The 12,847-nt window shown below is 60.7% G+C and overlaps 1 protein-coding gene across 1 annotated transcript; it reads left to right on the top strand.

Moving 5' to 3' along the window:
• Positions 1-5,110: 5,110 nt before the first annotated feature.
• Positions 5,111-5,523, top strand: LOC144735539 (histone H4). The gene has a single exon (XM_078617965.1). It carries the CDS (start codon positions 5,160-5,162, stop codon positions 5,469-5,471), a length of 312 nt encoding a protein of 103 aa, XP_078474091.1. The 5' UTR covers positions 5,111-5,159; the 3' UTR covers positions 5,472-5,523.
• The last annotated feature ends 7,324 nt before the right edge of the window (positions 5,524-12,847 follow it).

The following is a 12,847-nucleotide window of genomic DNA, read 5'->3' as shown; positions in this document are numbered from 1 at the left end:
TGGCGCAGCTGCAGGAGTACAACCTGCAGATCGAGTACCGAGCGGGGCGGACACACGCGAACGCGGACGCCTTGTCAAGACGGCCCGCGGTGCGCGCTGAGACGAGGGAGGGAGACGCCTGCCCGTGCTTCACGGGGGGACGCTGCCGCCAGGCAGCAGAACCCAAGGAGCGCGCGGAAACTAAACTCCCCCCCCCGAGAGAGAGTGCAGTGTGCGCCACAGAGACCCTCGCAGGTGGCACTGAGGATCCCGTCGACCGCCCGGCAAGCGCGGGACCCGCGGCTCGGGACCCGATCGGACGGACCCAGGAGGACGTCGGCTGTGCCTTCCCGGGCCTAAACGACGAGCAGCTGAGACAGACCCAGCAGCGAGATCCGGATCTGGCGGCAGTGGAGGCGGCACTGCGGGAGGAAAAGAGCGCCCTACCAGGACCCTGGAGCGGTTTGTATGCCCGGTTGTGTGTACAGAACGGAGTGGTACGGGAGTTAACCGAGGCCGGCCAGCCGGGGTGTATCTGTGTTCCTGCCCAGGTGCGACCCCAGCTGCTACGACTGGTACACGACCACCCGCTCGGGGGCCATGATGGGGAACGGCGCACCCGGGAGACTCTGCGTCGCCAGTATCTCTGGCCTAAATTGGCGCAAGATGTGGCCGCCTGGGTGCAGGGCTGCCGGGCCTGTCAGCAGTGTGGGCAAAAGCCGGCGAGGTACCAGGTACCCCTGAGGCCGTTCCGAGTCAGTCGGACGAATCAGTTGGTCGGAATCGACCTGCAAGGGCCCTTTCCACGATCCCACCGGGGCAACCGATATATTCTTGTAGCGGTGGAGTACTTCACCCGCTACCCCGTGGCGGTGGCTATCCCGGATAAAACAGCCCTCGTAGTGGCCCGGGCCTTCGTGGAAAACTACGTACTTAAGTGCGGGATCCCCGAACGAGTCATTACCGACCAGGGTAGTGAATTCGAGGCCGAACTATTCCAGGCGCTGTGCCGAGAGTTCGGGATCCAGAAGGACCGAACCACGGCATATCACCCCCAGGCGAACGGGATGGTAGAGAGGATGAACCAGACTCTGGCCGGGAAGCTTAAACGCATGGCGGCCGCGAATCAACAGGACTGGGACGAACACCTCCCCTATGCCCTGTTCGCCTACACCACCGCCGTTCACACATCTACAGGACAGACCCCGTTCCTAATGATGTTTGGTCGCGAGTCTCGCCTGCCCGCAGATCTGCTGTTCGGTGTCCCTCCGCCGCAACGGGAGGAAGGGAGCCACCCCGTGGAGCACTTGCTGGAGACCCTGCGAGGGGCCAGGGGCCGAGCCTACCCGCACGGAGAGGCCGCGCACCAGCGGCAAGAGCAGGGCGCCCGACCCCGTATGGAGCCCCCCTTCTACACTGCGGGCTCCGAGGTGTGGCTGTACACTCCCCGCGTCGGTGCCGGACAGGTGGGGAAGCTGACCACCTACTGGCGAGGACCCTGGATTGTGAGACGGCAGATCTCACCATGGACGGTGCTGATTCAGGGAGGAGAGAGGGGCCGGGAGATGGTGGTCAACATCCGCCGACTGAAGCCGTGGCGAGCAGCCCCCGAGGGGGGGAGCCCCGCCGTCCAAGTACCCCGAAACCCCGGGGTCCCCCTACCCCCCGTGCCCGGGGGCCTCGCGCAGTATATGGGCCCCACGGAGCCCCGGGCTCCGAGGGGCCCCGGACGGGGCCGGGGGCGACGAGGACGGCGACCCTTAAACCCCACCGCCTCTGAGTTTGTTCCCCAGCCCGCAGGTGCCAGAGACCGAGGGGAGCCATTGGAATGGAGGAGGAGACCACCGCCGGAGCCCCAGGAGACGGAGCCGCCACCCCCGAGGCCAGCCACAAGGGCCGGGCGAATCCCGCGGACCCCGCGGCGATACCTCGTGGGGGCAACCCAGGCGAGGTGCTCCAGTCAACCCGGGACGGGGACTGGCACCCCGGGGGGCTATGTGGTGCCACAGCGACGGGGCCGCTCGGCCGAGCCAGGGAGCCGCCCGGCTTCCACCGCCGCACTGCCCCCCATCACCCCCCCCACATAAACACGCACCCGCACCCACGTAGGGCCTCGTGGTCGGGTCACCTACCCTGAGTTTTCACCCGAGGGCCCCCTAGGGGGGTTACCCCACGGTTTCTCAGGGCCAGGGAATTGGACAGGACCCTTCCCAGGCCAAGTAACACTGCGGCGCCGTGGGCGGATTTGAGATCGCACGACCACGGCGAGCTCAGAGAGCCCCGCAGTTAGAAACGCATACAAACACAAACACGGGTCAGCAAGGCAGATAGCTGGGATCAGGAGCCGGGACGACTGATTGGTCGAAAGTTCAAAGGCCGGCGGGATCGCAAAAGAGCGGGAAATCCTAGGCTCAGGATTGGTCGAGAGACCAAGGCGGTCGGGACGGGGGCGCCTAGCCTTTGATGTGAATAGTTTAAAAGAAAACGCAGGGGCAGTAGGGAACTCTCTTCTTCTGGAGTTTGGACACGGGGTCAGCGACGAAGGAGTCATCGGGCGAGCCGCTAGATTGTCTGCAGGACGATCTGAGCGCCGCAAGGTCACCAAGGACTACAGACGGTATCGTGTTGCGCGCCTTACAACACCTCAGAGCGGAGGGTAGGATCCGTAGGAGAGGGTTAGTTCGGGGTAAGGACGAGTAGGAAAGCGGTTTAGCAGAGAGCGCAGCATAGAATAGGGCTACACGGCACCAGAGTGTGGGTTAGAAGCGCCTTGCTGTCCCGCACACACACACGGGTGGCTCGGTTGGTTAGCAAGGGCTAATAAAATCTCGAGCGTAGTAACAAAACCGTGTTGTTGGGTGTTTTTGGAACGTGGTATTAGCGTGCACTGCATTCGCGAGTGTGTGGTCGTTGTACGCATAAAGGCCGTGGTCTCTGTACGATTGTGCGGGTACGGAGGTGTGTGCGTTAACGCCCGGGGAGAGCACTTTTGGTGTGTTGGCGTGACTACGCAGCCGTGTGAGAGGAGAATCGTCCTTGTACGATATTTGTGTTGACGTGCACGCGCGAGTGGGGGAGGGGACGAGTCGTCGTGTCGGCGTGTGCCCCGCTTGCGTGCGCTCGTTACTTGCGTAAGCTCTCGGCGTGCGTAATCGGCGTGCCCAAGGTGCGCGATCGTAACGTGGGCGGCCAGCGCGGCGCAGAGCGGCGCAGGAGTGGGTATCGCGTGTGGAGCTGTACGCGTGTGTGCGCGCACGTTCACGACGTGTGTAACACAGGTGCGCGATCCTAACGTGAGTGGTCAGGGTTGGGTGAGTGCCGTGCAGAGCTGTGTGTGGGTGTGCGCGTGCGTGGTTATCCATGCCTGCTACGCGGACCCGCGGTGGAGGGGAATCCTCGGGTGACGGCTCCCACACCCTGGGTGAGGAGCCTAGCGGCGGTTCGCTTAGCAGCGGGGGGGCGATTGATGATGTTAGTCCGGCCGTTAGTATTATCGAGGGAGGGATCTCGGGGGCTAGCGACCCCCACACGGCGCTCAGATCGTCCTGCAGACAATCTAGCGGCTCGCCCGATGACTCCTTCGTCGCTGACCCCGTGTCCAAACTCCAGAAGAAGAGAGTTCCCTACTGCCCCTGCGTTTTCTTTTAAACTATTCACATCAAAGGCTAGGAGCCCCCGTCCCGACCGCCTTGGTCTCTCGACCAATCCTGAGCCTAGGATTTCCCGCTCTTTTGCGATCCCGCCGGCCTTTGAACTTTCGACCAATCAGTCGTCCCGGGTCCTGATCCCAGCTATCTGCCTTGCTGACCCGTGTTTGTGTTTGTATGCGTTTCTAACTGCGGGGCTCTCTGAGCTCGCCGTGGTCGTGCGATCTCAAATCCGCCCACGGCGCCGCAGTGTTACTTGGCCTGGGAAGGGTCCTGTCCAATTCCCTGGCCCTGAGAAACCGTGGGGTAACCCCCCTAGGGGGCCCTCGGGTGAAAACTCAGGGTAGGTGACCCGACCACGAGGCCCTACGTGGGTGCGGGTGCGTGTTTATGTGGGGGGGGTGATGGGGGGCAGTGCGGCGGTGGAAGCCGGGCGGCTCCCTGGCTCGGCCGAGCGGCCCCGTCGCTGTGGCACCACAGCTGCTGCGCTTCAATTAGTTCATCGTTAACACATGGCAGTGTATTACGTTGCTGTTGAATGCGTGCCATATTCTGTAAGTCAAACCCATTTACGGCGTGGCGATGGTTGCTCGCCTTGACTCGGCCCTGATCAAGGAGCTCGACGCTTGGTGCAGTTCAATCGTGAGGATTTGTGTAGATTGGATAAGTTTCGTACATTCGCCAAATTAACTGTATAACATTTTACCCACTCGATGTGTTTTAAGCATTGATGTGATGGGAGTAATCGAGCCCGAAAGCAGTAATCATAAACACAGGCGGGGCGGGTGGCAGCTCCCTCACTCGAACTGGGTGCAGAGTAATGTCAGCGACGTCAGCATTCTCGCTGGCGATTCTAATCTAAATCCAGATTCAAATCGATGCATTCTTGACGAACCTCCAATTTTGATTATGTGTTGCACCTCTTCATTCCGTCATCATGTTACTGGTGCCAAATATGGAATTTAGTCTAAAAATGTATTGATTCCAGACAGCTTTACTCAATTTGCCTTCATTCGCTCGTTCTCGCCTTTTCACTTTGTTTTTGTTTTGTAAACATTGCGGTGCACCATCTAAACTTCTCTATTAAAATAAATGTCTTTCTTACTTTGGGAGAACTAGTTGGTGACGTTCACTCAACTATTGTGTTGGAAGCCGTTTAGCTTCACACGATTATAAAGTTAGTTCATCTTGTTCACTTGAAAACAAGACCTTACACCGATTATTCACTCCACGTGCAATCTTGCAACAGATTGCGTTCCTCTCGCGTTCGCTGCGGGTGTGCCAATATCATTACAGAGTGCTTCGAAGAAGGGTCATTGCCCAAAACGTCGCATATTGTACATGTCACGGAAGTGTTTTTGACGACGGTGGAGGGTTTTCTTCGTCACAGAGGTTAAATGTCGAAGGTTTAAGGCGGAGCCATCGCGGAGGGCAGGGGTGGTCGGTGACGTCACCACGCTTCGGATATAAAGGTGGCTGCTGCTGCAAGCTGAGCGCGCATGTCTCTCGCGTGCTTTGTCAGAAGTAGTCGCAATGTCTGGACGCGGTAAAGGCGGTAAGGGGCTCGGCAAGGGAGGCGCAAAACGCCATCGCAAGGTGCTGCGCGACAACATCCAGGGCATCACCAAGCCCGCCATCCGCCGCCTCGCTCGCCGCGGCGGTGTGAAGCGCATCTCGGGCCTCATCTACGAGGAGACCCGCGGCGTCCTGAAGGTCTTCCTTGAGAACGTCATCCGCGACGCCGTCACCTACACGGAGCACGCCAAGCGCAAGACCGTCACCGCCATGGACGTGGTCTACGCCCTCAAGCGCCAGGGCCGCACTCTCTACGGCTTCGGAGGCTGAGCGCCCATCTCTCGCACATTAAGCCAACCCAAAGGCTCTTTTCAGAGCCACCCACCTCTTCGAAACTGCTTGCGCCAGTGTTGCCAAACACTTTCTAAATGGAGCACATGTCCTGGGTTATTGCGCGCCAATTCCTCGTGAGCGTGGTGGACGTTTGCTTGTTGAGTTGGCGAATCTTCATCTGCTTCCACATGAATGAAAGAAATCATGATATTCACGACACGTCACATTTAACAAGGCGTAATTCTTGAACGCATTAATACAGTACCCATTTCTGGTATTTTTGCGTGAATAATTTCCAGCTGCAGCCGATTCCGATATTACGTAGAGCATTTGGCGCCACAATCTTACAGCACACTCGTCCTAATTGACGTAGCGTGCCGGAACGCTAATCTCCACCTGTACAGCACAACAGCGAAGTTATTTTTCTCCACCGAGCGCTTGTATTTATCCAAATTGCGTTCATAAAACGCCCGTGTGCCGTATTAGACGAGTTGTGTGGGGGTCGCTAGCCCCCGAGATCCCTCCCTCGATAATACTAACGGCCGGACTAACATCATCAATCGCCCCCCCCGCTGCTAAGCGAACCGCCGCTAGGCTCCTCACCCAGGGTGTGGGAGCCGTCACCCGAGGATTCCCCTCCACCGCGGGTCCGCGTAGCAGGCATGGATAACCACGCACGCGCACACCCACACACAGCTCTGCACGGCACTCACCCAACCCTGACCGCTCACGTTAGGATCGCGCACCTGTGTTACACACGTCGTGAACGTGCGCGCACACACGCATACAGCTCCACACGCGATACCCACTCCTGCGCCGCTCTGCGCCGCGCTGGCCGCCCACGTTACGATCGCGCACCTTGGGCACGCCGATTACGCACGCCGAGAGCTTACGCAAGTAACGAGCGCACGCAAGCGGGGCACACGCCGACACGACGACTCGTCCCCTCCCCCACTCGCGCGTGCACGTCAACACAAATATCGTACAAGGACGATTCTCCTCTCACACGGCTGCGTAGTCACGCCAACACACCAAAAGTGCTCTCCCCGGGCGTTAACGCACACACCTCCGTACCCGCACAATCGTACAGAGACCACGGCCTTTATGCGTACAACGACCACACACTCGCGAATGCAGTGCACGCTAATACCACGTTCCAAAAACACCCAACAACACGGTTTTGTTACTACGCTCGAGATTTTATTAGCCCTTGCTAACCAACCGAGCCACCCGTGTGTGTGTGCGGGACAGCAAGGCGCTTCTAACCCACACTCTGGTGCCGTGTAGCCCTATTCTATGCTGCGCTCTCTGCTAAACCGCTTTCCTACTCGTCCTTACCCCGAACTAACCCTCTCCTACGGATCCTACCCTCCGCTCTGAGGTGTTGTAAGGCGCGCAACACGATACCGTCTGTAGTCCTTGGTGACCTTGCGGCGCTCAGATCGTCCTGCAGACAATCTAGCGGCTCGCCCGATGACTCCTTCGTCGCTGACCCCGTGTCCAAACTCCAGAAGAAGAGAGTTCCCTACTGCCCCTGCGTTTTCTTTTAAACTATTCACATCAAAGGCTAGGCGCCCCCGTCCCGACCGCCTTGGTCTCTCGACCAATCCTGAGCCTAGGATTTCCCGCTCTTTTGCGATCCCGCCGGCCTTTGAACTTTCGACCAATCAGTCGTCCCGGGTCCTGATCCCAGCTATCTGCCTTGCTGACCCGTGTTTGTGTTTGTATGCGTTTCTAACTGCGGGGCTCTCTGAGCTCGCCATGGTCGTGCGATCTCAAATCCGCCCACGGCGCCGCAGTGTTACTTGGCCTGGGAAGGGTCCTGTCCAATTCCCTGGCCCTGAGAAACCGTGGGGTAACCCCCCTAGGGGGCCCTCGGGTGAAAACTCAGGGTAGGTGACCCGACCACGAGGCCCTACGTGGGTGCGGGTGCGTGTTTATGTGGGGGGGTGATGGGGGGCAGTGCGGCGGTGGAAGCCGGGCGGCTCCCTGGCTCGGCCGAGCGGCCCCGTCGCTGTGGCACCACATAGCCCCCCGGGGTGCCAGTCCCCGTCCCGGGTTGACTGGAGCACCTCGCCTGGGTTGCCCCCACGAGGTATCGCCGCGGGGTCCGCGGGATTCGCCCGGCCCTTGTGGCTGGCCTCGGGGGTGGCGGCTCCGTCTCCTGGGGCTCCGGCGGTGGTCTCCTCCTCCATTCCAACGGCTCCCCTCGGTCTCTGGCACCTGCGGGCTGGGGAACAAACTCAGAGGCGGTGGGGTTTAAGGGTCGCCGTCCTCGTCGCCCCCGGCCCCGCCCGGGGCCCCTCGGAGCCCGGGGCTCCGTGGGGCCCATATACTGCGCGAGGCCCCCGGGCACGGGGGGTGGGGGGACCCCGGGGTTTCGGGGTACTTGGACGGCGGGGCTCCCCCCCTCGGGGGCTGCTCGCCACGGCTTCAGTCGGCGGATGTTGACCACCATCTCCCGGCCCCTCTCTCCTCCCTGAATCAGCACCGTCCATGGTGAGATCTGCCGTCTCACAATCCAGGGTCCTCGCCAGAAGGTGGTCAGCTTCCCCACCTGTCCGGCACCGACGCGGGGAGTGTACAGCCACACCTCGGAGCCCGCAGTGTAGAAGGGGGGCTCCATACGGGGTCGGGCGCCCTGCTCTTGCCGCTGGTGCGCGGCCTCTCCGTGCGGGTAGGCTCGGCCCCTGGCCCCTCGCAGGGTCTCCAGCAAGTGCTCCACGGGGTGGCTCCCTTCCTCCCGTTGCGGCGGAGGGACACCGAACAGCAGATCTGCGGGCAGGCGAGACTCGCGACCAAACATCATTAGGAACGGGGTCTGTCCTGTAGATGTGTGAACGGCGGTGGTGTAGGCGAACAGGGCATAGGGGAGGTGTTCGTCCCAGTCCTGTTGATTCGCGGCCGCCATGCGTTTAAGCTTCCCGGCCAGAGTCTGGTTCATCCTCTCTACCATCCCGTTCGCCTGGGGGTGATATGCCGTGGTTCGGTCCTTCTGGATCCCGAACTCTCGGCACAGCGCCTGGAATAGTTCGGCCTCGAATTCACTACCCTGGTCGGTAATGACTCGTTCGGGGATCCCGCACTTAAGTACGTAGTTTTCCACGAAGGCCCGGGCCACTACGAGGGCTGTTTTATCCGGGATAGCCACCGCCACGGGGTAGCGGGTGAAGTACTCCACCGCTACAAGAATATATCGGTTGCCCCGGTGGGATCGTGGAAAGGGCCCCTGCAGGTCGATTCCGACCAACTGATTCGTCCGACTGACTCGGAACGGCCTCAGGGGTACCTGGTACCTCGCCGGCTTTTGCCCACACTGCTGACAGGCCCGGCAGCCCTGCACCCAGGCGGCCACATCTTGCGCTAATTTAGGCCAGAGATACTGGCGACGCAGAGTCTCCCGGGTGCGCCGTTCCCCATCATGGCCCCCGAGCGGGTGGTCGTGTACCAGTCGTAGTAGTTGGGGTCGCACATGGGCGGGAACGCAGATGCACCCCGGCTGCCCAGCGTCGGCCAGTTCCCTCACCACCCCGTTTTCTACACACAACCGGGCATACAAACCGCTCCAGGGCCCTGGTAGTGCATCCTTCCTCTCTCGCAGTGCCGCCTCCACCGCCGCCAGATCCGGATCCCGCTGCTGGGTTTGTCGCAGCTGCTCGTCGTCCAAGCCCGGGAAGGCGCAGCCGACATCCTCTTGGATCCGCCCGGTTGGGGTGGGATGATCCGTCTGTCCCCGGGCTCCTTCTGCAGGGGTTCCTGCGGCGCACACTGCACTCTCTCTCGGGGGGGGGAGTTTAGTTTCCGCGCGCTCCTTGGGTTCTGCTGCCTGGCGGCAGCGTCCCCCCGTGAAGCACGGGCAGGCGTCTCCCTCCCTCGTCTCAGCGCGCACCGCGGGCCGTCTTGACAAGGCGTCCGCGTTCGCGTGTGTTCGCCCCGCTCGGTACTCGATCTGCAGGTTGTACTCCTGCAGCTGCGCCAGCCATCGAGCCATCTGCCCCCGCGGTTCCTTGAATGTAAGGAGGAACTGCAGTGCATAATGATCGGTGCGCACACGACATTTCCTGCCGTACAAGTACGGTCGGAACTGTTTACACGCGAAAATTACAGCATACAGTTCCTGACGGGTTACACAATAGTTCAGTTCGGCCCCGCTCAGGGTCCGACTGGCGTATGCGATGACCCGCTCCGTCCCACCCTGCACTTGCGACAGCACCGCGCCCAGCCCACTGCTGCAGGCGTCAGTGTCCAAAATAAAATCGGTGGTGAAATCTGGGAAAGCCAAGGTGGGGGTGTGGGTGAGGTGGTCTTTGAGTGTGGTGAAAGCCGTCTGGCAGGCCTCCGACCACTGATAGGGGTTCTTAGGGGAGGTGAGTTGGGTGAGGGGGCGTGCAATCTCACTGAATCCCTTTACAAATCGACGGTAATAAGTGGCGAGTCCCAAGAATGACCTGATCTCCGTCAGGTTCCTCGGCCGCGGCCAATCCACTACGGCACGCACCTTCTCGGGATCGGTGCTCACCCCTGCCTCGCTGACTCGGTGTCCGAGGTACCCCACCTCGCGTTGCGCAATGTAACACTTACGTGGCTTGAGCTTGAGATGGGCTGCTCGCAGTCGCTGGAATACTTCCCGCAGCCTGGACCAGTGTTCGGACAGCGACCTACTGAACACTATTACGTCGTCCAGGTAAATCAGGCACTGTTCCCACTGCAAGCCCCGCATCACCAACTCCATCAACCGCTGGAACGTCGCGGGCGCGTTAGTGAGTCCGAACGGCAACACTCGAAACTCAAACAGGCCCATCGGGGTGGTGAATGCTGTTTTTGGCCGATCCTCCTCCGTCATCTCCACCTGCCAGTAACCGGACGCCAGATCGAGGGTGGAAAAATACCGCGCTCCTGCGAGACTGTCGAAGGTGTCGTCGATGCGTGGGATGGGAAAAGCGTCGCCGAGGGTGACTGCGTTCAATTTTCGGTAATCAACGCAGAACCGAGTCGATCCGTCCTTTTTCGTTACCAGTACCACCGGGGCAGACCAAGGGCTCGCGGAGGGCTGGATTATGTTATCGCGTAGCATATCCGTGACTGCCTCTTTGATCTGGGTCCGTTCAGGCGCGCCCACTCGGTATGCAGGGAGTTTGATGGGTCGGGCTGCACCTGTGTCAATTTGGTGCTTGACCAGGTCGGTCCGGCCCACGTCCGAATCGTGCTCACTGAACACGTCGGCGTACTCCCGCAATAACCCGCGCAGCTGATCGGCCTCCCCCTTAGGTAAGGCTGCCCAAGGCACATGTAACGCATCCTGCAGGGGAACAATCTCGGCTCGGGGGGTCGGGCCGACCCGCCAGGCCAGATCCTGGCTGTCCTCGGGGCGGCCAGGGTCCTCCGCCCAGAGTGCGAACACCGAGTCGTTCGAGTGGCGAGCGTGCAGGGGGTGTACGGTGGCTACCGGGGTGCGTCGTCGTATCATTGCCGGGGTACTGTGTGGGTTAAACACACGTATAAACAGCCGGCCCCCATCTGCGTTTACCAGTGTGGCTGACCCTACCACCCCGTATCGCGATGCCAACTCCGGGTGAGGAGTCAGCATTACCTCGCCCGATGGTCGGTGGGTTGGGTCGGTGGAGAGGGTTGCCACTGGCACCAGCATCTCGGCGAGAGGCCCGATGGTGACGGCCGACACCAGCGTAGCGGCCACGGGTGTGAAGCGTGGGCGATTCGGCTCCTGTCCTAGGAACGGAATCCGCTCCCCGCTGCCCTCCACCGTAGCGCATCGTTGCCGGGGCTGTACGTTAAGTCCCAACTTTTCCAGGAGGTCCGTTCCTGCAATGCACTCGTGGCACAACACACTCGAAACGTAGAATTCCTGTGTGCACACCTGGTTTCCTAGACGGACCTCGAGGGAGACCTTCCCCAGCAACCCCATCCCGGCTCCGCTTGCCGTGTGCAGCGCGCGATCCGGGGCCTGCAGGCAGCCCACGTCCACCCCGAGCATGCTGCAGTGCGCGGCGCTCATGAGAGAGGCCACGGCGCCCGTGTCCAACAGGATCCGGGTGCGCTGCCCGTTCACCTGGCCTTCCACCAGCGACGTGGCTCCCGTTATCCCTGCCACCAGCTCCCGCAGCCAATCGCCCGAGGTCCCTGCGCCCTTGGGTGTTGTCGTTGTAACCTGTTTATGGATCACTCGCTCGCCATTATTATTACAGCTGGTTTGGGTCGGGTCTACGTCGATTTCATCCCCCGGTGGTCCCCTCTCTAGGGGGGGCTTAGTGTTTGACCTATGCATCGGCCTCGCACGGGCGAGCTGAGGGCAGTCCCTCATGAGATGCCCTCGACGGTCGCACACATAACACGTCCTGGGAGGAGTGGCGGCTCTGTGGCGAACTTTCTGCCCACTCCCTCCTCCCCCCGTGCGCTGTTGCTCATACTCTGCTTCTAGTCGGGCTATCCTTCCAGTTAGCCCTCCTACCGTGGAGTCTAGGTCCCCCATTTCGGATCGGATGGTCTCAACGGAGGATTGCAGTTGGGTCATATTTTTATTCGTTTCCTCGCGTACCTGGGTTACTTGGCCGGAGACATCCTTTATACCCATTTGTATACCGGCAACCCATCCCGGGGTTGTCTCGCGGGACACTGGAGGCTCTCTTTCCCGGCCCCTTACCGTCCTCGCGAGCTCCTGTTCCTCCTCCTCGTCTTCCGAGAGCAGGCTCGCAATGGCGCGCTCTCGTCCCAGCCCCCGGAGCTGCGCGCGTTCGCTGTGAATTCTTTCACACTTACGTGCGCGCTCGACAAGGGTGTTAAAGGGAAGACGTGGGCAGCTCATGTCTGGCTGCCACCACGCCGTGCGAGACAGGTACCGCTGGATTTTCTCGGCGGCCAGTTCCTCAATAACATCAGTTGCGTACCCCGGGCGTGCGATCTTTGTTAACTCGCGCACATCCTCGGCGTAATCACGGAGATCTTCGCCAGGTTGGCGACGGCGCGCCTCTAATGCCGATTTTGCTTCCTCCTCGTCACGTGTGCCAAAACGCTGATCGAGTCGGCGCATCAGCTCCTCTAGCTGTGTCTGTGCGCTCGCGGGTAACGCTTCTACAAAATCGGCTGCCCGCCCATCAAGATTCATATTAAGTTGACGTACTGCCTGCGCGTCCGTCCATCCATTAATTTCCTTGGCCCCTAAGAGATTGCGGGCGAATGCCTTCCACGAAGGGGCCCCCCGGCCGGTAAATATCAGTCTTATTTTAGCGTGAGGTAACGCGGGGGTCCGTACCGCTTCCGACACCAATTTGTGGGGGTCGCTAGCCCCCGAGATCCCTCCCTCGATAATACTAACGGCCGGACTAACATCATCAATCGCCCCCCCGCTGCTAAGCGAA

Source organism: Lampetra planeri, chromosome 3 (genome assembly GCF_965212315.1).
Source record: "Lampetra planeri chromosome 3, kcLamPlan1.2.h2, whole genome shotgun sequence".
Taxonomy (NCBI): domain Eukaryota; kingdom Metazoa; phylum Chordata; class Hyperoartia; order Petromyzontiformes; family Petromyzontidae; genus Lampetra; species Lampetra planeri.
Note: the sequence above shows the minus strand (reverse complement) of the source record. Positions and strands in the feature narration are given on the sequence as shown.

Excerpts from the sequence above, each read along its gene's own strand:
- LOC144735539 (XM_078617965.1), top strand. The coding sequence starts at position 5,160 with ATGTCTGGACGCGGTAAAGGCGGTAAGGGGCTCGGCAAGGGAGGCGCA.